We start from the raw sequence: 27558 nt of genomic DNA, 5'->3' as shown, positions 1-27558 counted from the left end.
AATGGTGTTTTCTGAGTGAGTGAGTGATAGCTCATATTTATCGCAGCTTCCTGGAGCTGGGCTGTGACTGAAATATTTTATTTTAATTTTAGGTTTGTTTTATGCAAAACAGATAAATTATTTAATCAAGGTGCATTGGGCTGAAATGTATTGGTGAATGTTAAATGCTAATACTGGCTTTGTTTCTCCATCCATTTGAGTTTTGTGATGCTGTTCGTGAGAATTGTTAATTGCAGTGTTTTTCAGGCCTGGTCCTGGGGATGTTTCTCTCCCTCCCAGTTCGCTCCTGTGGAAAAATACTGTGGTTTCTACAGGAGATGTTTCTATCTCTAATAATGATTGTGAATGCCTTTAAAAAGGCAAAACAGGAGAGAATCTGTAGCTAAGTCTAAGAAACAGGAGGGACCACCTGCAGTTTGTATTGGAGTCAATGAGAACCAGACAGCTTGTTCACTATAAATTAAGGTTTAGATCTCAATAACTAGAACTCCTATGGGAACTATATGTACATTTTGAGAGAGAGGAGGCTTGTGGCAATATTGTAAGGGTGATTGGAGAGTTAAAACCGTGGGAGTGAGATGTTTTTAGAATTTTTTTTTTCTGGTCTAAAAAAATCCTGCTCTGCATTGTGCCTGATAACATGACAGACTGATGAGATCTGAAAACTGCTGTAAGAGCCCCTCACTTTGGACTTAAATTGCTCTCAAGGTACAAAAGTTATCACAACACAGAATACAACTTTGAAAGAATGTTTTAAGGTTTGAATGGGGTCTGAGGGATAAAGGGATGTCCGAGCAGTGACAAATGTTCAACGGTTTCAAAATGACAGAGGTTCCAACTCAGTTGGGTAATTCCTCCCATAGACTCCCATTCTAAATTTTGATGTTTAAAAATTAATATAAAATTGCTGGAATATGCTAGAAAACAGACAAGTAATAGCACACATCTGCTGAATGAGCTGCCCAGTTTGACATTTGAATGGGCAGCAGTTGAAAAGGTCCAAAAAACATTGAATGTGGAATAATAAGAAGTAGCAGAATAATAAAGAGTGAGAAGGACAAAGTTATTATTAGTTATTATTATTATAAACAATTATTAGACAAGGGCATTTTTTTATTAAAAAACACAATTCAACACATCCATAAATAATTCACCATTATCTTATCTCAGCTGTTTAAACTGTTTATACACTGTACAAAGTTATTTTGCAAAATTATTATATGTTACTGCTTTAGTTTTCAGACAAATGAGAAAAAAAAACAAATATGAAAATCTTATAAGTCGATCTGCCAATAGCAATTAGATTGAAATTAGATGCACAATGGAAGTAAAAAATAATACATTTGTCAGCAGTTTTCAACACAATTAAGTACTTGGCTCAGCAGTCAGGGTTTATCTTGACAGAATTCACTTCGGTTCATAACGAGAATTCACTGACAAGAAGACAAGTGTGCTAAAATGTTTATATATATAAATGTATATATATAGTATAAATGTAAATGTATTCCAATTTCTGTTTGGTTAGTATTCCCAAATAGCAAAAGGATGTCCCTGAAATTTAAAGGCAATTAAAGTTTATCTTTGTCTTGAATGAACACACCCTTAGTGACTTATTCAGTATCCTTTTACTGATCCTGAATGATCCTGATTCTGAATATCGGGGCATAAACCGCAGCCTGCACCTTTATCCAGGCACACGCTTGCAGATCAACAGAATACATGGTGTTGTTGGTCACACACTAGCGATAGTAGATCACTAGTAGATCATACCCGTGACAACTTGATGTTTCTAACGACAATAACAAAAAAAACACATGCTAGAAACAATAGAGAAAACTCTTGGTCCAAAGCATCAACAAAAATCTGTGTTTCCTTTCCTACAGCAAAAGAGATACTGTCTTATGACCTGGTAATAAAATGTGAACTCAGGAAAACAGCTTTGTTTGGTTTGTTTCTATTGGAGTTTTGAAAGGGTTTGAAGAAACACCTTATCCCAGAGATATCTGTATGTATGTATGAATGCACTCTTTCAATCTAAGTTAAATTATGAACAGCAATCAAACAGATTTTTTCAGTGACAGCACTGTGAAAGGGTCAGTCGGGAAATAAAGACACTGGGAAATCAGCCGTTTTTCATTTTAGATTTTGTTCCGATAGTCTGTAGATGCAATATTGTACTATGAGTGTCATCTACTGTAGTTTAATAATACTGAATGAATAAAAATTAAACTACTACAGAGTGTATTTTGTCAGATCAATATACCCAGATTTTGGCGATGAGTATTTTGGAGGTTTTTTGGTTGTTTTTATTCCACGGTTGAGAAGCAAAAGCATGTGACCAAAAAGTTTGTTTTACAGTGACAGTAATATATTTTGGTGCTGAATTAATTTTGAAGGTGCTACAACATGTTTTATTATTTGCCGAGTGTCAACATATCTGACCATCACAGACTTCACTGTCAACATGAAAACCATTCACAGTGATGGTCTTTTGATTAACAGGGACACTGTTTTGGGACAGAAATGTTGATGTTGAATGCTTAAATGCAATTTTTCAATGTTTTGAGCAGCACAAAATAATTACATTCACCTCCAATGTACTCCAACAGATATCACTAGAAATTTGGGTGGACCTTGGAATCACAACAACCCGGATTGATTGTTTTTCTGCAATACTCAAATATCCACTAGATGTCAGCAGAGAGATGTGCTTTATTCTACTGAAAGCCTCCAAGCATAAAAGTTGTAATTGTCTTGAGAGAAAAATAAATTGACAAACTTTTAAGAACTCTTAACAGAGTCATGTTAAGATATGATCAAATTGTAATGAAAACTGAACACTCTGGTCTATACTTGATGTTATACAATCTGAGAAAAAAAAGTTTTTTATTGTTTGATTGTGCGTAACCCCAAAATACGAATGTACTGATCACACTAATATCTGTGGGAATGTTGTCACAATTCTTTATTCATTCTGGCCCTTTCCATTTGCAGTGTTTGTCACTCTTCATAATTCAACCTTTAGTATGACTCAAATGAGGATCATCACTATCACTCAAAATATTAAACAGACTACCTGAGTATCAAGAGGTACGCTAGAAATACTGTAAACCTTGATTATAAAGGTTCCCAAAGAAGAAAACTTGAGAACACGGTAGAAATTCCTGTGCTACACGAGTGTTTTGTTTTTTTTAATTCTGCAGGTACTGCGGGTTCAGGCAGGTGCAACTTGAAAAGTTCAAATAAAAAAGTGAAATAAATAATATTCTTCATTGTAAAGTTGCAGTGCCATCTCAAAGGCAGGTTATTGTATGTCAGATCTTTCTAATTAGGCCAGACACAGATGGTCTGGGCTAAACCAGAAAAATGAACAGAGAGTTTTTACATTAAGACAGGTTCACAATGCCATGTCCTAAGTGGTTTTCAAGGCTGTCTTGTCCAGGACTTCCTTGGTTGGTCCAAAGCCAGGTTTTTCTCCACAACCAGCGTTTCTTCTTTCTTTGTGTCTTCATGTACAGAAGAGTTGAGGCACTGTGAAGGCATCAGGTTAAGTTAGAAAACTCTCCAGAGTTCACCTCACCCTCCTCCCAAAAAAAACTTCGGATGTGGTTTCGATTTCTGGCCTCCAATTTGAAGATCTGAGGTTCAGAGGTTAGTTTCAGGTTTAAAATCACTGTTTCACAATGCGGAGTTCCACACTGTGGTATCCAAACTGCAGTTCTTCAGCTAGACAGGGTCATGCTGATCTGTTTCCACTGTGCTTTTTCAGTTTTTTCATCCAGCCAGTGTCCATAGCTCGATGCTAGTGTTCAGTATATGGCAGTTTAATAGTGGTTAGGAGAGGATTGCGGGAACCCATCTGATCCCACATAGATTGTCCATGCTGGCCGAGCGCTTCCTGGCAGCTCTCCGCACGTCCTTGTACTTGTCATCACATAGCCTGGAAATAGCCTGAAGGGATGGCATAAAAAAGGACTTTTATTGAAGGAAACAAGATTCCACTGCCATTTTCCTGTATTGTGCAATCATTATAATAACAATAAAGATAATAAAGACAGTGTGTTTCAAATACAACAGTTTTTGTTTGCAATGATTCTTATTTTAGATTATTAAAACTACAATGTGTTGAATTTTAATCTGATTCTAGCATCTTTCAAGTTATTCTAATGGTTTAAGATTTTGTGACACAGCCCTGAAGAAAATTAGTATAGCCTGTCAATGGACGCTTCAGCTGGGTTTGAAATAACTCCTTGAGCACTACAATTGACCAAAAAAGGCCCCATTCACCAGTAACACCAGATTATCCATGAATCCCAGTTGTCTCTGGTGAAAGTTTGTAAAACTACTCGAGTTACTAGTTGAGTTATTTCAAACCCAGCCGGAGCACCCATTGACAGGTAAAAGACAAAAGTACTTGTACCTGTAGGTTTGATTTGCACTCATAGATTTGATTCATAGCTGTAAACTTGGGATTCACACACACAACTGAGTTCTGTGTGAACTTTTTTCACCCACAAACAGATAGATGTGTAAGTGCAAATCTTCTTTATGCACTCACACATTTGAAATTATTTGTGCAAATCTTTTTCATTTGTTCACAAAATGTCAGCTGCAGATCTCCTTACCGATTCAAAAATCAAATCTATTTGTTCACATCATTTTTACACATTCAAACATTTGAATTCATTTGATCAAAACGTGTTTAGACATTCTCACATTTGAACGTATTCATACAAAATGTTTTCACACATTCAAATATGGTGATTACACAGCTACAAGACTTATGACCCTAATTTGAGCTCATACCACTGCACCACAGGAGCTTAACTTTTCCAAAGAGAAACTCCCTTTTTCACATTCCTGTTTAGATTTCTACTGCATCTGCGGCTCTGTGGGCAAATTAGTCTGATAACAGATTAAAAACCACGGTTTGTTTGAGACTACCAAGAAAAAAAAACGCAGTTATGATGTTGTTATTTGCAAGTTAATGTTGCAGGATTGTATATTTGATTGGATTTTGTAAAGGAACCATGCAGAAGTGAAAAGGGAAACTAAAAACACAGGAACACCTGTCCGCAAAGTAGCAATGAGCAGGTAATGAGAAACATTGTTATCTACAACAGTCTTTTTTGATGCTACAATTAGGGGCTGCCGAAGTCAGACATTTTCAAATTTTAGACATAGTAAATAACTATACTGTAATGCTGTTGATGACTAAAGCAGAGTAAAAATGTTTGAAATTAATAGAAAACAACAACACAAAGACATTAATAGTTTCGATGGATGAACCGCTGAATGGGAGCGTCTAACCTCTAGCTTTTGGGCCTTGTCCCTGCTGAGTGGCTCCAGGGGGAAGCTGAGGTTGTTGGACTCTGAAAGTGATCGCAGGTCAAAGTAATACTTGGCGTAGACACTGGAGGGCACGTTGATGTTAAATTGCAGGAGCTCCAGAAACTGGCGCTCCAGCTCATTCCTGTTGGAGAGAAGGTTCATTCATGAAATCAGAGAATTTCTGCATCCCCTGAATAAATGGCTTTCTCCTTACACCCACACAACCTATGATAGATACAGAACATCAAAGTCCATGGTTTTATCTAGAAAATTTAACCTTTTTTTTACTTGGCTTTGTTCATTTCCAATCCCTTTATCTTGAAAGGTTTCAATGCAAAGCCAAAGTAGTCTAACATAAAATAAAACTGTAAGAAATAAAGAAAAGAGACATGCTCATATATCAGTTGTAGAAGATTGAGTGAGCAGACATTCCTCTTTTCTTCATTTTAAGTCCCATCCTGAATCACATTCATACTGTACACAGCTGCACACACAACTGGGAGCTGCACAGAGCAACCACAGTTTGCTGTTGGTCACTGAGCAGACTGCCTGGATGTCACGTGCTTGGCTCAAGGGCTCAACAATAGCTGGGCTCAGTGATTTTCATTTTCTTCCCTCATGTTTTTTTTAGCCTATCTAGGGATTAATACCAATAAGTCATTGGTCAAAACCCAAGGCCAGAAAACCATCTCAAAGGATTCATTATCATCCTCCTTTTTTGTTCATGCTCTGATCTAATCCTGATATAAATCTTAATCCTAAACCAAAATCCCAAACTTAATGCAAAGCACATTTCTTGAGGTCAAAACAAGCTAAAATTAATTTTGAAGGTGTTAGTTCACCAAAAATATTAAGAAGAAAAATGCATTCGTATTCCACCAGACTCCCCTCCGTGTGGTCACTTACATGTCCTCCACTGTGATGTCCTTAAGAATCTGGCAGTAGTCGACGTTCCAGACAGCCTGGTCGTCCCAGACCTTAGAGGCCAGCAGGATGGCACCCAGAACGATTCTCTTCCAGTTCCCCGGACAGATGTCGATCTCTGCATACGTCAGGAGCCTCTCCAGGTAGACCTGCACAATCGCATGTCTCTCAAAACTGACCATATATACACTCCTGACTGAGGCAGCAGTAGGTGTGAAAATAAGGCAGTAACAAATCACTTAAAAAGACTAAAAAAAAGACACTTTCAAAAGCCAAGCCAAGGCATCAGTTACAACAAGATGGACTAAATAGTTAGTATCACTCTATGGTGTCAAGAGGTATACGTTCACTCTTCATGTATGACATCTTACATTCATCAGTGATCTCTGAGACTCACCAACACATACAGACAACCTGGTATTTTGGATGTGCAGTTAACATCACCAATTTACACACATCCCTGGCTTGTCTCACCACATCAGGGTGCAATTTTCCCTGAGGGCTAAACAAAAGCTGCATGTGTTTGTGCGTGTGAGGCTACAGTTTAAGCCAGGTCCCCATTTTACCTCTTACAAAAGCTTTCTAAAGAAATCCTCATGATTCATGTTAAGAGTATAGATGTCTATGTTATGGTAGAGTGCATGTTTGACCTCCAGGAAATACTTTATTATATATATTTTTTTACTTTTTTCTTTATTACATAAGACAAGACCCTCTCAATGTACATATAAGTATGGCTGTTTTGTGTTATGGTTGAGCATAAAGGAGGTTAAAAAGTCTTACCAGTGTGACGATGGCGCACTCAGCCGTGAGCTGAGCGGCGCTGAACAACGTCCTGACGAACCGATAGATCTGCTTCTGCTCTGGATCATGTTGGTCGTAGTCCAGCGGCACCTCAGATTTCTGACGGTACAGAGAAGAAGAGAGAGAAGGAATCAGAATCACAATCTGTTTAGTAGCCAAGTATGCAAGCATATAAAGATTTGTCTTGGCGTTTGCTCCCACAAACTCAATATAGAAAAACAAAAATGTAACAAATAATAAAATAAACAAAGTAGGATGAAAATTAAATGAAAAATCAAAAATTAAATGAAAAAAAGAGGTGAAGAGAGGAAAGGAAGACATATGGGGAAGGAAGAAAGGAAGAAGACAGGTAGAATTAAGGTAAGAGGACGTAAATGAGGATAATTCAAAAGAACAGTAACGCTGAGTCATCACAATAAAACCCAACATTAAGAAAATTAAATGTGCAACAGATGTACAAAAATAGACCAAAGGCACTAAATGTGCAAAATTGATGAAACTGGACATCTTACTGAAAGAGGGTGAAGCTTCTCATCAAAGATATCTAGCAGCATTCCTCCTTCTGTGTCTCTGGAACAAGACACAAAAGTTAAACAGTTAATTTCACTGTATCGTTAAAGTATTTAGTATAGGACAAACTTAAAGGACCAGTGTGTAGGATTAGTGGCATCTAGTGGTGAGGTTGCAGATTGCCATCAACGGAATAGGTTAAAAAAACAAACACTCTGACCAAGAAAATATGCAGTATGTATAGTAGAACATCAGTGTTGTCTCCTTCTTCTTCTATCATTATTATTGTTATTATTATCTTACACTTTGGGTTTCACATAAAAAACCCCGCTATGCTTATTATCAGGTCCACTTACTGAAAGTCTTGCAAATGATTGAGAGTCCTCACCTGTTTTTTATATGGTAATAAATTGCCAGAGCGACACTGTAAAGAGAAAATACATAACTATGTTTATATGAATGGCATATATTGACAGAGATGTCTGCAGATAATAATTCATTTATCTTCCTTTGTGACAGGTTTTTCATTTTCTTGTTTTTACCATTTGATGGTATATTTGAGGTTGGGCTGGCTGACCGTGTTGTCATCTAGAAAGATGGTGGAGCAGGAGCTGTATTTCCGCCTCGTTGTTCCGTGCTGCACACACACACACACACACACACACACACACACACACACACACACACACACACACACACACACACACACACACACACACACACACACACGGAGTGACTGTTATTAGAGTGTACATGTTTTTGCCTGACCCACATAAAGCATGCCAGGGTGTCATGCACAGGGGGAATGAGGAGGCCTAAGAGTGTGACTTTATATTTTCAGCTTCTTTTGCACACACCATGTAGTTCATTCAAAATAAAACAGATAGCAGCTAATTTTGACTGAAAAATATGAAATCATGACCTTTAAGCATCCAAAAATATGATTGAAACAGTTCTTCAGAATTAAAATTTGTTGACACAAAACCTCACACTCACATTATTGATGAAGAGGCTCTTTCGTTTGTCACGCACTGCAAAAACAAAGACAGGTTTGTCAATGAATAAAATTTCTTGTGTACTATCAAAACACTGCAGTTGTGAACCAGTAACACACACTGTTATCACAAGAAACAAAACACACTTAACAGTTAACACACTTAACAATGTTAAATGCAAAACAAAAGCTTTTTATACACATTACGAAGTCACAGCTGAGCAAAGTGTTAGAAAGTAGAGAGAAACACCCAGAAAGTGTTTATAGACAGGATGAAGAGGCATTATTAGACCACTAGAGGGAGACAAAGTCACACTCAGGACTACTCACCATTCCTGCTTGGCACCTCTGAAAAAAGAGGAACCAAAAGACTCTCTTATGTTTACAGAATCACTGATTTTCATGATTATCAGTACTAAAAGAAGAATACACTGCACTTTTCAGCAATAGCAATCAACACTTTGATTATGTCATACATTTTATACAGACACATTTTGTGGTGAGACACAAAATTCAGATGCCCAAAATGCCCACTTAAATATTTTTATAATCAACAAAAACTATGAAAAGACCAAATTACATGCAGCATTATGATTCTTGAACTTTATTTGTTCGTTAACAGCTCCTTTCGTGCATGAAATGCAGCTTAAAGTGCTTTAAATGAAGGGAAAACGTGTGGTGTTTTGGCAGGAGCTACTGTAATTCAAGCCTTGGCTACAGAGACAAAACTTGTTAGTGGGATTAATTTACTGTTGCTTTGGTCTCTTTGGGGGATTAGTTGATTAAAAAAAAAAAAAAAAGATAAAATAATGCTAGCTTTATCCTTTAAAGCCACAAGGAACAGGAAGGATGAATCACCAACATGTGACTTTTTTTTTCTCAAGACTTAATCTTGCAAATGACAAGCAATCTCTAATGTTTATGAGAAAAAATTGTATTCTCTTTCATTTATCATGTCAGACATAAAAAAAAAGATTACCCAATATGATGATGCAATACAGCAACTAATTTCCACATGTATATAATGCTAAGGCTTGAATTTAACAGGAAAAAGCATTAATCAGAGGTCGTTTCCCCTATTTCAACATCACAAAGTAAGTATTGTCTTGCTGTTTGTTCCCCAAGCCTTCTAAGGAAAATGATGATCTCATGCTGTTATGTTTATGACTCTTAGAAACATGTTAATATTTCCTCTGTCGCAGTATGACCAAACCCCACCACAAGATGCTGGAGTCCCATTCAGACGCCTCGGGGCAAATGCATAAATTAACAGACATCAGCTAGCCACAAAGAAACATGAGATCATAGAGTATTTCTCGGTGGAAAATCCCAAACTTTTTTGTTTTTTCCAGAGCCTCATTATCTTAATTGCATGTGAGGATCTTGGTCAGTGTGTTCAGTGATAATCACAGTGCAGCATGTCAAACTAAGGCAAATGGGTCTTATTCAGACTCAGACAGACTAACTTTGTGACACTGATGGGTTTTAAATCTTGTTCTCATTCAAAGGACCATTTAAAACTGATAAATCAGTCAAACTCTATAAACCAGACCTACTCACCATCGTTCTGGGACTTGCTGAGGAATATGGTGCTGGCTCGCGGATGGTCTGATGGATTATACTCCATATTCAACTCTGTCAAAACACAAAGTGTATGTGTCACTTGATGAAATGGCAACAATAGCTAACGTCATTAATGTCCTTTCAGTGTAATTACAGTACAGCAACGGAAATTGTTTCTGTATTAAAAGGGCAATAAGTACAGTTTTTACTGTCCAACATACAAAATAACCACATTAGTCTGTAGACAGATGACAGAATTGTTGATCATCACCAATGACTTAATAATTTCCTCACATTTGAGATTTCAAAACTAGACCAATATGCAATAAAACAGCTTTATCAGGGATTTGAGGTTGTGCTCTAGTGGCAGTGTGTCCACAGAATGATGGAGTTCATTAAGAAAACTGCTGATGTTTATTGCTCAATAATCCAAAAATTCAAATGATTGCATGCTTGAAAACATTTTAGCCATGCTAGCGGTTGAACTTTAGGGATGTTGGTTAGTTGGTTGGTCGGTTGGTCCACTACTTTGGTCCAGATTGAAATATCTCTAAATATTGGCTTGATTGCCATGAAATATGATCATCCCAAACAATGACTTCAGATGATTTTGGTGATCTCCTTTTCATCTTGCACCACTGGCAGCATGACATTTTTTGGTTTTACTATTGCATGAATTACAATGACATTTGGTGCAGACTTTCATGGTACCCACAAGATTAATTGTAAGGACATTTTAAAGAACATTATACCTGCTAAACATCAGCACAATAACATTTTCACTGAGAGCATGTATAGGCTACTGAAGTTAGCATATAGCTCAAAGCAACGCTGTGCTAAGCACAGACTCACAGAGGTGCTATCTGCTGTACTTCTGGCTGTACACTCTTATTCTTGTTATAATATAGAATAAATGAAATAAATAAATGTGTAGAACGCTAATAGCAATGATAGTGAATAAATGATGAGTATTTTATGTCCAAACTAAACGCTTTCTGCAATCACGCAATTTCTCTATTAAGCCTACAGTGCATCGTTCCATGTGTTCTCCCTTTGTGTAGCTGTATGCTTATTTTTTTGTTCCTCTGCACTCACAAACACATCCAAGCATGATTCATGTTCCCACCCAGAGCTAATCTGGACTACACTGTGGCCTGAAGGCATGAGCCACAGACTTGTGTGCGTTTGTGTATGCAGTGCATATTATAAAGCACGAGGGAAGCACTCTGAGAATATGCGTCCTCATCCTACATGCTATAAATTCTTTGTTTCCTTGCAGATGACAGTAGCGACCCTGAAAAGACATAACATTAATTATCTGAAAATCCTATTTTGTCTCTTCAGTGGTGGTCTTTTTTCACATCCAGCACCAAGCAAAACCACAACAAAACATGCTATGATGTTCAAAAAGAAAAGATCAAGTTTATAGTCAATGTTCAGGTTCTAGTTTAAGGGGATTTTTACTGTAAATCCTTGCAAGTTTTAGTCCAGAAACACAACATCTACCATGTTAAAAATCCTCAGTTTCTCTCATGTTTTTCTAATTAAGCCAAAAAAAAAAAGCACATTTTCCACTGAGATCTTGCTGACAAAGCAGCATAATTCTAAACAACAGCACAGTAGTCTTAGTATTTTGTGCTCATGCCCTGAACTCTGCATTTCAGTAGTCCAGTAGCGCTCTCCATCAAGTGAGACGCTTCCTAAGTGGCTGCTTTCGGTGAATTCAGCATTTAAAAAATGCCTGGCATGCAGTCCGCTCAGCCAAATGTTCTGACTCCTACGATATGACTGTTCCAGACCCAGATTAAGATCCAGGCTATTTGATTACAATGCAGTCGTTGGGAGAGCAGCACCGCCCGTCATCTGTCTCAATGACAACAGCTGTAGAATGACTGATTGTATTACTGTGTGACTGAATTACAATAAGAAGATGAATTAAAAAACTATTCCTTACTACACCTCTTGTAATTCTGCGGTTGTTACTTGATCATTGGCTAATGGCTCTGCAGCATGTTTCATGACTGTTTGGACCCACAAAACTCATTTGTCATAACAACATTTACAAAACTGCTTGTTTGATATTCTAAAAGAAACAATCTTCCTTATTAGTCTTAATTTTACAGATAAAATGCTTTTGTGCAACAGCAGAAACATGTTTTGTAGATGAAAATATTATCAGAATGATGGATGACAACTTGCACAAAAAAAACTGCAGGAATGATGGATGTTAATTTGTTTTGGAGGAAGGAATTGTAGCTTTTTGAGAGGTGTTTCTAATATTTTGTCTGCCAGAAAAACTGATTATAAAATTCATGAAGGCAGGACTTATAACAGATCTGTTATGTAAGAGTGCATTAGTGTCAGCCTTTTGTACCTATAAACTGGTGTGTTAACTCTGGTTTGATGTTAGGAAGTAGTCCTATGAGACTTTCTGTAAGGCGACTCTGAGGACACCTCTCTTAGCGGAAGTAGCATCTCGACACACCTGCAGGTGATGAGCTGATTGACGCTCATTATTGGTGAAAGGTTAGCCTAATGTATCATCAATAATGCCCATTTGGATCAGGTTCGTCAAACTCTGTGACCCCTCAATAATCCTGCAGTTTCCGAACATGTTGCTCGCTGTTTTCAGGAACACATACAGTACGTCTGATTAGTTGTGGCTGGAGGCTGCAGCCCACCAGGCTGAATGGACTGAGCTTGGATTAGACTTGTGTCGGTTTAGCACCTTATGCAACAGTAATCAGGAGTATCGCTCCGCCCGGCCGGTTTCAGCACATTCACATATTAAAGCTTAAACTGTAGCTGAGCTGATGTTCGGTGTCTGCGTGTGTATTTGTGAGTTGGGATAACTACTACGGGTTTTACATTAAAAGAGAAACAAAACTGATTTCTGCTTGACTGCCCAAGAAGTATTTTGGTCTCACATTTTGAATCATAGACTCGGGTTGCACATGGAATCATGGAGCTTTTATAGTGAAAGTGTCTATTTTACACATGTAAATAACCTTGAAAAATTAATCCCAGTGGAGTTTGTTTCTGGCAACTTGTCATATCTACACTCACCGAGCACTTTATGAAGAACACCTGTACAATCTAATGCAATCCAATAGAACAAGTCTGCCATAAATTCTATTTTTACAAACGTATACATTTTCAGTCTTTGTTGACATTGTCAGAAAGGTAATAATTCTGTTTCAGTGAGATCATAGCAGGTGGTGGTGGACTAATGGAATGCAAGTGTTCCTAATATGTTTCCTTCCTCATGTATGTTAATGGAGTGAACAAAGTATTAGTAATACTTTGGGTGTTTCTATGGTTACAGTCATGTTAAATGTACTTTTTGTTCTGTAGAACTGAAAGAAATCAGTTTGTACAAAAACAAAACTGAGCCATTACATCTTCTGAACAGATTGTTCAGTAAGTATTTCCCCCTTTCTCTATGTATCACTGTATGGACGGTGACATTCTTCAGAAATAACAAAAAAAACATGACACTGTGAGGAATAATTTGACAGCTGCCACTGATGTGTCAAATATATGACACACATGTCAAACAAGAGTGTCAGTCTAAGGCTGCCAGTCACACACAGCTGACTTAGCTTTTATAGAAATAGAAACTAACTATGACACTTGTGTTAGTAATCTTTCTAGAAACTAAAAAAATAGCAGCAGCTAAAGCCAGGCGGTTTTAATCAGTAAGCCTATATGACACTGGCAAGGTTAAAAAGGGTCAGTCTCATAAAACATCACAAGTCACAAATCCAAATGAACAAATATTATAAACAAACCAATCTTTCATCAGACCTGTAAGTATCATGTCAACATGAAAATTCAAGGTGATTGGCGGCCTCATATGCAAAAAGTGATGCTTTTTTTCTTTACAGTGATATTAAGCAATACTGATTGGCAGATATCACTCCTGCATCAGTACTACAATTAAATCCAGGCTGGTGGGTTTTATGCAGAAAAGGTAAAGAGATATTTTATTATGAATTGCATCACACTCAAAGAAACACAGCGTATTTCAAAGTTTGTCTTGTTTTGGATGTCTGGTTGTACACATATTGCCTTACGTGATCCGTGAAGTATTTTTAATTAACCTGATTGATAAAGCATTTCTGAATAAATCTGACAGGATCTGCACGTAAAAAGCCTACCGACTGGAATTCCCAGAATGCACAGCAGCTGGTGTCGAGTGTTGATACGCGATATCTGCCACCTCAAGTAAACTTTAACGAAGAGTCGCGGTCGGTATCTGCACAGTGAAACAGGAGAAGATCGGCTAAACTATCAGCTGGCAAGCCCACCTGTCTGTCGCGCTGCTCTTACATAATGAATTAACAACAGGCACACCCTGCTCTTAACAGACCGATACCTAATTGCACTATAGAGTTCCCAACAATGTGTTTATTTCAGTTTCGTCTTCAAATTTGGATATTTAACTTGTTTTTTTTTAATTGTCACAAAATTTCTTGTACCAAAACCTAATAATGAGCATTTCCTCTGCTGTATATTTTTATCCATATTTTCCCTCAAAGACACAGCAGCCAACAGAGCTGTCGATGGACAACAGATTTGTAGATTTTGCAGCATTTTATGTGATTTGCATCAAGCATCTTGCTGTGTCAGTATCCCAGAATAAGCTGCAGTATATACTTGAATGTGTCAGTCTCTGCTATCAGTTACCACAATATGTTCGTATGTTATATGTTTTTTTCCATCAGGTCTAACAACCAAAACATCCTTCAGGGTTTTGATAGATTTTGAGATTATAGAATAGAATATATCTTTATTGTCCACTACGGTGGAAAATTGTCTTCAGCTCACCAAAGCATGAAAACACACTACACATGATTCTTAGAAGAAAGAAGCAGTAAATAAGCAGTTGAAAATTACCCTGTAATGAACTATAAAGGGTCCAATATTTTCTTAAATGGCCCAAAGGGTCAGATAGGACAGGAAAGAAAAAAGACATTCTTCAAGTTGCAAGACTAAATGTGTCATCTTAAACCTTCTACAAGCAATGCTTTTGATTCCACCAATGAATCAGCCTATTTTAGCTAATTTTTTTTGGTCATGCAGCTGCTCATAGATTGCATGATCGAATCTCACAGTTCTCACCAACTCACCAGTTATAAAAGCCGTGCATGGAAAAAAAGCTCAGACAAGCCAAAGTTATCTGCTGACACCGAAATGGGAGAAAGGCGAAGTAAATGTCAAGCTGGTTAAAAAAATTAGACCTTCTAGCACCTAAAGAGGCAGATATTTTTCTCAAGAAACCAAAACTGAGCTAAAAGGACCGTGAATATTGGACTTACGTTCATCTGGTGGACAGAAACATGGATAAAATTGCTCTGCATGCTAGATGTGTTGTGTTTCTGCTGCTCATACTATTGATTTCCTCTACTGTATCTTGAATTAAAGTCACATATTGATTAATAAATAGTCGCTATTATTTTTAAAATTTAAAAAAAAGGTTTTATTGTTCTTCTTTGTACTGCAGTTATTAGACTCCGGCTACTGGAATTATTTCCACCTCCACCGCAGCTCTGCCTCTGCAAACAGTTTGAGTTACAACTATAGTGCGCGCCGATATGAATGTGATCCCGGTGTTATTGTTGCAGGCTGTGGTAGAATGAACCCTAATTCGCTCCCATGCAGTCAATGAACATGATGTTCACTGTTCAGTCATGCGTATTAATCTCTGCTGGTTTCATCTTAGAGGAGAGTTTGGATTACTTTGAAATGTGCTACACCTGTAATGATATATATATATATAATATATATTATAATATAATAATAATATACTGAGTGGCCATTTAAAAAAAAACTTTCAACTACAATATGAGTGTTTTTCATCTTTAATAGCAACGCAGTTATTGTTTTACTGCAGAATGATCATTTCTAGCAATACTATTTTACAAATATTATAAATGCTGCTCTGCTTGTTAGAATGGATGATAAGACCATCTGTGCATGATATTTCTGTGTTGCTTCACTTCTAATATGTTTATTCAGATTAATTACAGTGTGACCAGTTAAACATTCTGAACTTCTAGTTAAACATCATTGGTTGTTGTCGCTATTATCAATCCCAGTCAGCATTCAGACAATTTATTTCTTGAACATTGACGTAGGAATGAAATCTAGGTCAGTTAGAGATTAATAATGTTCATTTAAAATATCAGACTTATTGTTTAGCGCTACTTCTAGTGTTTTTGTTTTATCTTCATTATTATATCACCCTTTAAACAAGAGATATTAGAGTTATTCTAACCCCCCTTCTACTGTGTCAACACACACATACACACTGAGCATAGGCCTTGAACGGTAGCGGGCCAAGCTTAAACACACAGTCCTGACCTACACACACACACACCTCATATTCCTGGGAGAGAAAGAGTTTGATGGGAAAGCAGAGATCACATACACATACAGTACTGCTGTACATCACATGGCTGCTTTACTGCTGCTTCTACTACAGCCTCTAATACTACCTACCACAAAGTCTATGCTACAAGTAATCTTACTGCTAATATTACTACCTCTACCATGACTACTGCTGCAGTATTAATTCTACTTTACTACTGCTAGAAATTCTAACAATCACAGTAATGTCATTAAGAATATTCTTATCTGGACACTTTCTATTATTTTGTTTAGTTTTATGTCTAGAATCTGCATTTTTAAAAGCTGCTTTATTTACTTAATTTAAAAGATTCTCTTCTTTTTAAGAACTATTTTAAAACATAAGCTGCGTGAAACTCGTTGACAGTGTTTTTGGACATTTTATGCATAAGGGGGGAATAACAAGGAATTCTTTATTATCACAATTTCTCCTTCAAAATTAAATATATTGTGAGCATATTACACTGTGAACCCCGTATGGTTTATTGCTGTTATCGTCCTTTTGCTAATTAAGACCTTCGGAAAATAGCTCCTTTCTAATCCTGAAGGAAACATAATCACTGGATTGATCAGCTATGTCCTCATTACACCAATTATACCCCTGATTGATTAGGTCTCAGCAAGCACAAGGTTGCTGAGAGATTCGTCAAGGAACTCATGTGGTCAATAATACTGCATGAAGCGATGTGCTTCTGTTCAAAAGGAGCTTTATGTTCAAGATTCCCAGCATGAAAAGAACCAAACAGTTAGAAATTTAAACTGTCTTTCATATTATTAAGTCAACCAAAGGTGTATTTTAAACATCTTTTGTTTCTGTTATTGCTTTCTTTTCATTTATTGAGAGGAAGAAACATATTGGAGGGGTTTGTTTTTTTTCCTTTCACATCTTCCATCTTTTGACATTTGACAAGTACAGTATTAGCTCTGTTTGTTTGCCCCTTGAGTGACACTGGAGGGGAAGCGGAAATGTCAAAAAAGATGGGAAAAAACAAGAGCAGTGACAACCCTGACATACTGGAACAGAAAGATGTCAATGTGACACTGGATGTGCGCTTATAGCCAAACTGCAGTTAACCCTGGTTAGGAGGGGAATTACAAAGCCATGTTTAATGATGTATATTCAACTAGACACCACTGTGGTTCTGAGAGCGGTATAACATTGTCGGTAAGACACAGCCTGTATTCATTTAAATCAGATTGTCTTTTAAGTGTTTTCTGTCTCGACACCTCAAAGCCAATACGGCTTTCTGAAGTGATAATTAGTGGGATGAGATGGTCCTGGTAGGGACTGTGCAGTAAATTAGACGCTCATTACTAGTCAATAAATCAACCAAGGAGCCTCTCCAGTGAATATCCTGACCCTGAAAGGAATAATTTATCACCAACAAAACACATATTCTCTAGTTTCCGTCCACTGATTTGAGTGTTTTACCACAATATTTCCAACTCTAACCCTTTAATAGAGTTGTTTCCTCCTTGCCAACAAGCTGAGCAAGTCATCTATTCCTGGTGAGACACATGACTGCTGCTGCTGCTGCTGCTGGTTGAAAAACAGTATATATAAAGGACAACTATTATAAATGGATTAGTCAGATTCATCTTATTCTCACTTACTCCCCTGCTTGCCCTTATTGTAATGCAGCACTAACCTGCAATCCCTCACCTACCACTAGTTGTCCCCAGTGTGTTTCCCATCCTAACACATAACCTGATCAGTCACCTGCCATTAGTTATCATGTCATCAGCCCAATCATATATATTCCCCAGCTAGCATTCATCTGCCTGTTTTTGATCTCTGTCTGCTTTGTTATCCGAGTCTGAAAACATTCTCTGCCAGATTTTACCGGTCAATCAATTTATTTGACACAATCATTTTTAAAAAAAAGCAGCAACAAAAAAAGCAAAAAATACAGCAACAGAACATGCAAGAGGCAACCATCACGGTGCCAAACTTTCCATGTAGCATTTAACATGTATGTAACATGCCTGTGTCAATAGATTAGTAAAATATGACAAGAGAAGAGAATGAATAAGAGGAAAAAAGGTGAAGGCAAGGTAAGATTCAATTATTTGGGACGTATGTTCTCCAAGTAACACACCAAATAAGACAGTATGTCTCTGAATTTGTATAATAACTGAGGCGTTTGAAGAGAAGAGAGCAACCAGCGGGAGAAAAGAGGGTTAAAAGTTGTGAGAAACATGAAAATGAGAACAAGGTGAGAAATTGGTCTCGATTTCCACCGTATGCCACCAGAGCTCCACCACTGTTAGTATATGCAAAGATAAACTCTGTGATTGTAGATATCACACTGTTATTTTAGCAGAGCACTCAACTCAATAAATTGGAATAAATTAAAGTAACCCACCATGTTCATGCATTTACTGTATACGTCGGCGACAACATTTTAAAACAAATGGCTGTAGCATAAAATTATAACCCTCAGTATTTTATTACATTATATAGACCTATGTGATGATTAACTTAATGGCCATTTTGGAGCAAAACAAACAAGGCGAATTCTAGCTATTAGCATCACAGGTATTAGCTCTAAAATAACATTTGAATTAAACATTAACCAACTCTTAAACCAGTCCAAATGACCAACTAACAATCACAATACAAGCTTCACCAGACCAAACAATGTTGACTCTGAAACTGTGGAGGAGTCATTTTCCTTCCACCCCTCCATGCACTGTACTTAAATAGAGGAGCATCAGCTGACGCACGATGCCTCGCTGAAACAACAGTCATCTTAAAAGAGGAGACACAGTGGGCTTTGTCAAAGAGAAGCAGATCATATGACAGCTTTGTCTCTCCGTCTCTCGCTCTCCATCCATCTTTCACCTCCAGGGTGGTTTGTGTTGGTGTCTCTCCATATACAGAACGTCTCCTCTACCAGAACGTGTGCGTCATTTGGTTGAACGTTTTATTTTCCATTTCACAGCAGTTTACAACAACTTTAGTCCAGTTTTATTCTTGTATATAAAACAAAGTGGAAATCTGCAATTGGACATTGCCAAAGTCCTGAGGAACAGCTTTACAGCCCAATTACTAAATTATTTCACTATATAAATGTAAGTTACATTCACATATAGGCTATTGTATAATTTATCTAATGTTTATTAACACACTCACCCAATATTTGTTGCAATGGCATTAGCCTAAAGTTTAGAAACATCCTGTGATGGAGAACAAAAGGCTTAGCTCTATAATAATGCTCATTGGCATATAGAGCCCCAATATCTCCAAAGGGTGATTAAACACGCTGATAAAAACTGTCTTTCCACAATAACTGCACCTCTCAGTGAAAATATGAGAGTAATGCAAAACAGCAACAGAAAAAAAAACCCTCATTCTCCCAAACTAAGCTCTTTCCTGAAACTGTAGCCAGCAGTTTAGCTCTGGACAGGCTTTAAGGCCCCCAGTCAGCTCAGAGCCTGAATGACGATGAAGTGATGGCGTTATGTAGTGAAGTGATTATCTGTTCTTAAAAACAGAGGGTGCTGGGAGGTCATTTTGGGACTCCGAGACTATAATCCCCCCCAAGTGACATAATAAAGCACACAGAGACAGGCACAGCTGTCTGCTGTTGAGGAGTGACAGGAAAATTGCACCGTGAGTCTAACTGAACGTCCATGGATTATATTAAATATTTCATTTTCCATGGATGACAATACCAATACCAACGTAACACACAATTTCCCTACTGAGGTCATATAAGGTTTATCTCTGTTGATCTAGTTTTGATAGCAGCCTAGCATGGGTTGAAATGTCTGTTCTAATTGTTAATTACTTAAATAAAGCACCCGAACCATGTTTCCATACAAGGTAAACAACAATTTTTGAATTCTACAAACTTTCCAGGTTTACCATGACTCATTGAACCCTGTAATCCTTTTTATGTGTGACAGCCTGTCCAAACGAGAAATAATAATTCCCTACTAAGCAGCTTGTAAGACTCTGATCCAACCTGAGGCACTACTCTGAGTACATCCTAACACAACTTTTGTGCATTGACATACTGTTTTCTAATTGCTGTCAGTTGCTGTCTCCTAGTTATTCACATCTCTGTGGTGGATGTGAATAACTAGGAGACAGCAATAGATCACCCTAAATGTAATGTTTATCAACAGTACATATACTGTATGTGGCTCAGTGTTTAGCATTAGCTTGAACACAAATGGGGCTTTTGGAGTTTAGTGCTGGAGGGACCCATGAATTAATTGATAAGGCAATTTTAAAAAATGGCAGTAATTGTCACTTATCAAGTTAAAATGCCAAACAGTCACTGGTCCAAACTTCTCAAATATAGTTATAGTTATAAAGTTGGGCTGCTTTTCTGTTTTATACTGTTGTAAATTGAATACCTTTGCATTTTGGACTGTTGGTCAGAGAGAAACAACAATCTAAAGACATCAACATGCATGTTTTTCACTATTTTTGGGGTTTTTTATCAACTGAACAACAAATCAAATAATTGGAAAACAACCCCATGTGCTCACTAATGGTCATCCTCTTGGCATCCTTTTGGCAGTGACACTGGTTAACCTGACTGCCATCAATTCCTGACGATCAATTCCCATTGCGTGCAAAATTCTAATGGGCTAAAAATCTAATTGTATCGCACCACAGTGCACTTCAACTGGAGCGTTATCAACTTTTTAATGCACAAAGTCCAGCCCATTCAATCAAGAACCAATAATGTCTCTGAAAGCAGGACGTCATACTTCTAAATTGAGGCGTTAATTCTTGGCAATCATCTCTCCCTGGAGGCTTCTCCTATCTGCTCCTCACAGCTGCCTCCCTGGGCTTTTCTTTGGAAGGTTGAAGAGTTTTTTTTTTCTGATGCTGCAGATCGTAATGAAGCTCACTAATCTCCATCATACTGTCTGTGAACTCATAACAGAGCCAACACATTAGACACGCTCTGGTTTCAATCACCGCACCACAGAAGCAGACGGCCCTCTCAGCACGAGTCGTCTTTATCCCTTTCAAGAAGAATAGGTTGACAGTCAATCATCTGTCTTTGGATCCTCTTCATGTCGATTGTTTTCTTGTCTCTAACCAGAGCATCTGGCCCAACAGTCGTACAATATACGCATCTTATTAAGCTAATGATCCAAAATATTTTTAGAGAAAGAGAAAAAAAGACAAACATTTTCACTTTTCTACGTTTCCAGTGATATGACACCACTCCTGCCAGAGATACTGGAGCCATATTGGCAACATAAACACCAACTGTAATACGAGGTACTCCAGTTAATAGCATCCACAATTGGCATACAGTATCTAAATGTCATACACACATCAAGTTTACAAGACGAAATGACATCATTGATCAATGAACAGAAGGTCTCCCACTATGCTGAGTGCAATTAAAAGGATCTACTAATTTTGGCTTTTGACAGCAAAGTGCACCAGTGACTCTAATTGTGTGTAATCAGCACTGTGGGACAGTGAAACAGTGTCCAGTGTTCACTTCTTCTTGTACTACTAATAAAGAATTCAAGTACATTTGTAGAATTTGGTTCCAAATGACCCATAAAACCTTCCTTAAGTCTTTTCTCTATTACTGGGCTGGATTATTTCACACCTACTACGAGAGCCTGAAAGACTCTTCAAATATACTCGGCATGAACGAGGAATGGGCCAGAATAGCGAGCTAGTTGCTCACAAGCTGAAGATTTGACTGTAGACTTTGGCACACAGATTTGCAATGGCATGTTCATACTGGAGAACGACCAATTCAGGTTTTGTGGGGTCAATACCAATATAAAATTTGAGAATATTCTGTGTTTTTCTTATTGTCAACAAATTTCACTGGCAGAGCCAAAAAATAACAATGAATTGATTCTTTTTACAGGTTTTGTGTGTGTATCCAAAACCTGATATATCTTATTCCTCTGTGCTGTAGACCTCCGTTGTTGTTCAAAAGCTATTAAAAACACATTGATGAGACACACAGCTGCACTAAGGAACATGTTCCTTGGCCCCTAAGAATATGGGCGCAGTAGTTTGCTTAGAAACGGCATGCATATTGAGTTTTGCCAAGTGATAATGCAGTTGTTTATGCAGGGTTTGGAAGCGTAGGCTATATTAACTGGTACTGAATTAATTAACTAGATCGTTTTAACTGCAGGATCATGGATACACATTGATTTGATTGATTGATTTTAATGTGCAATGTAGAAACACAAGGTTGCACTGCTGTGTCGCATTGCCTCTGGTACAAAGAGGTATTTATTTTAATCATTTTTAAATAGTTTGTGCTTGTTTTTTTACACATAAAAAAATAGACCTGCTGTGCAAAAATAGAGATGAGCCACATGACGCCTGCACAGGTGTGCGGGGCTTCCATGGTCAGTGTACCAGGTGAGTTGATTATGATGGAAGCACTCTGCTACGGCACTGCATCCATGCCCAGTGTATTTTCGTCGTAATGATGCAGACACAATGGATCCGTTGACAGATGTCAGGTTGACGGATCCCATTCATTTTCCATGGATAGCCAGAGATCCGGCCGTGCAGAGCATGATGGAGACAGCACACCAAGTCGACGGACCGACCGCTGTATCTGAATTTGTATAATCACGACTCAACCTCAACTTTATGCAAATGAGGTCCATCCAGCGCAACGCAGCCGGCTCACGAATCTCAAATAAAACTATCAAACTAGGCCGTGCTGATCAAATAATCAAGATTCTGTTACTGCACTGTCTATTTTACCCATCAAATGTACGTTTAGCTGTAAAATGAGAAAGTTTGTGACGCAGCCGCCATGTTGAAAACAGTAGAGCAAAAACCAAGAACTGCCCAACTCGCAGGACGTCACCCACCACGTCACCCACCAGCCAGAGTGTTCAGTGGTCCGATGCATCCGGATGCGTTGTCGCCGGATTCAGTGTGTCTGCACCATAACAGCAATCCCATTTTCTCCTCAGGAGAGTAGTAGTGTACGGCAGACGCAACTGAGCATGTGCAGGAATGCGGTTCTACGGTTTTTCAATCATGCAGTTAGCTTGTTGTGCTACATATCACAACCTCCTGACCTCTTGACATTGTACATTGTAAATAACTTTGGAATACAGTCAAGAGATTGTGATATGTAGCACAAAAAGCTAAGCATATCCTTTAAACAAAAAAAGAATAACAACATATTGTGATAATTTGTGATTTTTGGTTTTGTGATGATTTGATTTTGTGGCACACAGATCCACAAGTACATAATCATGTCACATCAAACAGATACTATATAGATAAACTAAGCCTTTATACAGCAACTATGGTAAAAAAGGAAGGAATAGATTTCTCTTAACCAAAGAAACATACTAGTAAGCCAATCCACAATGCAGTTTAATTTAAATATCTACCTTTCTTTAGACTGACTAGTCAACTGATTTGTGTGATTATGTTGTTGGAGTTGGGAACAACAGATATCTAGGGCTGCTACAGATGCTGCCGACATGCTGCCGAAACCCAAGACAGAACGAGTCCATATGTTGATACGGTTAAAAGGTTTGGGTTCAGTTATTGTTGGTCTGATATCGGCAGATGCTGTATTACGCCAAACAACATTTCAAATCATACAGCCGTGTGGAAAAAAGTCTGCACACTTTCTGAAATCCAAAAAAATAGGTCTTGTACAGTTTCCGAGAAAATCCATTTATATGTAATGGTTAGCTGTTGGCTGAAAATAAGCAAGCCATTCAGTAGATACTTTCCAGTGTGAATGGGTCAATTGTAATGCATATTAGCATGTGTCAATGGAGGGGGCTGCGCTCCATAGTTGCAGTTTCTTTCATGCACAGGGTGAAAACAAAGAGCAGCACAAAGGAGTCTGCCCTCATGAACAGGATGTTGTCTGTAGCTCCATATTTCTCTGCAGGACACATGGGAGAGAAAATGCACACATGACTCTTCCATGTGCCCCGCCACACTGATGGCTGATATATTTCGACCAATCACTCAATATTACTCAGGGGATGAGTGTGAAAAGATGCAGCAGCTATTTCTCCAGGATATGAGAGAGGTGCAGATTTTATCGAGATGCCAGTAATATCTGATTTTGTAGGCTTTAGTGATCCTTTTATTATTTAAATGGTCTCCCCCTTTACAGGATTATAGGCTATATCCCTATAATATTATAGTGCTCTTAAAATAGTACTCTAATCATTTGTCCTCTGGATTATTTAAAATTCTGCACTAATTTCCAATCCAAAACACTTTTCCACTCTTGTGTTCAATACCATTCTATTATTAGACACATTTAATGGTCTTTAGAAACCACATATGACCATAAGTCAATACAATTTTCCAATAATATTACTGTGGCATTTCTTTTTGTCCCTGATGCTCCTATAATATTGTGTCCTAAAGTAGCCTCTCTCTCTCTTTATTGTGTTTTATGATATTGTTTCGTTGCATTTTTTATCTCCTAGTCACTATAAATTACCTAATATTCTTCTATAAGCACAGAACACCATCAATCACATGATTACTAGATGACCTGACTGGGGTTTTTTGCTACTAATCGTCACATATATCATGCTGACAATATACATGAAAGACTAATAATGACTCTGGATAATGGGGGTATTTATTTATGGGGGTTTTTTTTACCGTCGACGTTCTCCCTGTCGCTGATGTGCTGCAGGTTGCATCCCGTCTCCTCCCTACTCAGCTCCGACTCCTGGTGGTACGACTCCAGCCTGGAGTGGGCATTTCTGCGGAGCTTTGGGCTGGCAGAAACGCAGCAAGAGGTCGTGCTCCCCATCTTTCCCCTTTATCCACCCTGGAAGTAAGAGGTGTAGGCCTAAATGCACTATCCTTTTTTTTTGCTGAAAAGAGAGCTGAAACGATGGGTCACCAACCCCACCGAGCCCAGTCGGTCACCATAGATCACCAGAGCGCGTAGGGTGCATCCGTAGCGGAGCCCATGTATCCTGTCAATCGTCGGCGCCCACGGACGGGCTGTCACTTAGGGGTGAGTATATGTCACTTCCACCGGTAGTAGCAAATGTATGCAACGGACCGACCTGCCACCGCTATCCCAGTCATCGTTAAAGAGGACGCATCCTGCTCCAGGCTCCAGAGATGAACGGCGACGGGCACGGAGCGGTGTGAGGATCGGTGTTGTGGCTGGCTGTCAGGGCGATAGACCGTCAGGGAGGGCTGCAAATCCCGAGAAACGGTTCCGGTTCAAGTGGGTGGTTACAAATGAGTGAGCAGGGAGAGAGAGAGATAGAGCAGGGGTGGCAGAGCAGCTGACTTAATGATTTATCGCTGATAAGGCTGATTGATTTTTTATGATTATTAGCGTATAATAGGCTATAGTCTATTCGATGGGTTAATTTGGCAGCATACGTTTTTGCCGTGTCAAGTAAATAATACAAATAATATAATTGTATATTGCATTTCAATTGATTTTAAATAAATTATTTCTATTGTGTGTCCGTGTGTGTGTGTTCATTTTAAGAATCAAATGGCTTCACAGGCAATGATGAAGAAACATGCTAAAGGGAGACAGGACCTCGTTAGAATTAGGATTAGGTTTAGTTTTACGTCAGGGTTACATAGAGTTAATTTGTGTACTGAAAAATGCTGTCATAATGGTGTCATAAAAGTTTTTAAAACTGCCTCATGAGATGTAGAATAAATCTCATGGGTCAACTTTCAGTAGGCGAGGTCAAAGAAGACATCAAGTAGGGACTAGGATCCAAAAATAATAATAAATGATAGTACTTTTTAAACTTGTTTCATTCACTTATAATTTATACATTTGTCATGATTATTGTTCATTATCAGGCTTGCAAACTGGCTAAACTAGACAGTTGTATTATGGTGGCTAAAAGCTGCAAAACACAAAAACATTTCAGGAAACAAACTAGAAAGACATCGAACTCCTGAGGCCAGATGTATAAACAAAGCATCCACACAAAAGCAAATACCGATTCCCAAATATAACCTGGAATTTAGGGGGAAAACTCCCAACATACACTGTATTAGAGTTTAAAACTCAACAGCTCAACAAAAAACTATATTGCTCTTTCATGTTTTGTATAACATAAAGTTTACATGACATATTTTAAAGCCCTAAGTGAGTCATAAGTGTTTTCTGTAATAAGAAATTAAAACAGTGCTGACCGTGGTGAACAGTATTAATTTAATTTGGAAGCAAAGTGATTGGAAACACTTGGCCACTGTTAATTGTGCTGAAAACAGTTAAAGGGGTATTCCACCGAGTACCGTACTACTCAGCCTGTGAAAACTGTTATGTAATGTCTCCTGTGGCTCTGAAGAGAGCTCTCCAAAGTCTGAGAAAATATCTCAGGTTGGGCTGTTAAATTTTAACCGAAAGCCTACAAACTGCCATGCAGAGTCTGAAACATGTGGGCATTTACCAGCCAGGAACGGCATCACAGTGTAGCACAAGACTCTGTCGAGTTACATCATGAGAAATGTAGGATGTGCTGTTTTTTGAGCTTGACCCATATTAGAGAATAATAGTCAGGATATCTCGACCTTAGCGACATACTATTCTTTTACCATCTGTCAACTTGAGGAAGTACAAACTACTCCTTGCTGAAGTACCCCTTAAAATTGTTTTGACGCATATGACAGTGAAAATGGTCACATCTCCTGGCCAACCCATGGTACTGCATTGTTGAGGATTTAATGAAACAGTAGCCTTACACTCCTGCAACATTGTCAGACTCACAATCGACAGTTTTATTAAAACTAAAGGATCAAAATCGATGTAGCAGAACCAGGAATCACCTTTTTTATTCCATGCATTTTTTCTTCCTTGTCAAAATCTACAGCCTACATTACCCACAATGCAACTCAACTCTTGACTGCTCAGAGGTAAATGCTAGATTGGATTGGCCAGAGGGACGAACTCTCACGAGTGTGGTTAGGGTTAGGATTAAGGTTAGGGTTAGTTAAAGGTTAAGGTTAGCATATAAAACTCATGAGAGTTTCACAAATCGTCTCTCCCGCCCATCTAATCTAGCACCAACCC

The 27558-nt window shown here is 38.1% G+C and overlaps 1 protein-coding gene across 3 annotated transcripts; it reads right to left on the bottom strand.

Annotated features, from left to right (window-relative positions):
• Window positions 1-1080: 1080 nt before the first annotated feature.
• LOC121908729 (cyclin-Y-like) lies at window positions 1081-25915 on the bottom strand. Of its 3 annotated transcripts, none has more exons than XM_042428981.1 (12): window positions 25409-25915; window positions 25158-25329; window positions 10124-10198; window positions 8894-8911; window positions 8566-8600; window positions 8112-8206; window positions 7958-7993; window positions 7572-7629; window positions 7039-7158; window positions 6238-6404; window positions 5311-5473; window positions 1081-3951 (listed from the first exon to the last, which is right to left on the bottom strand). In XM_042428981.1, the coding sequence occupies exons 2-12, from the start codon at window positions 25309-25311 to the stop codon at window positions 3835-3837; spliced, it is 1038 nt and encodes a 345-aa protein (XP_042284915.1). In that variant the 5' UTR covers window positions 25312-25329; window positions 25409-25915; the 3' UTR covers window positions 1081-3834. The 3 variants fall into 3 exon arrangements, with proteins under 3 accessions (XP_042284915.1, XP_042284916.1, XP_042284917.1); XM_042428982.1 differs by having other exon boundaries at window positions 25441-25914; XM_042428983.1 differs by lacking the exon at window positions 8894-8911 and having other exon boundaries at window positions 25158-25915.
• Between the last annotated feature and the right edge of the window lie 1643 nt (window positions 25916-27558).

This window comes from Thunnus maccoyii, chromosome 12 (assembly GCF_910596095.1).
Source record: "Thunnus maccoyii chromosome 12, fThuMac1.1, whole genome shotgun sequence".
In the NCBI taxonomy this organism is placed as follows: domain Eukaryota; kingdom Metazoa; phylum Chordata; class Actinopteri; order Scombriformes; family Scombridae; genus Thunnus; species Thunnus maccoyii.
Note: the sequence above shows the minus strand (reverse complement) of the source record. Positions and strands in the feature narration are given on the sequence as shown.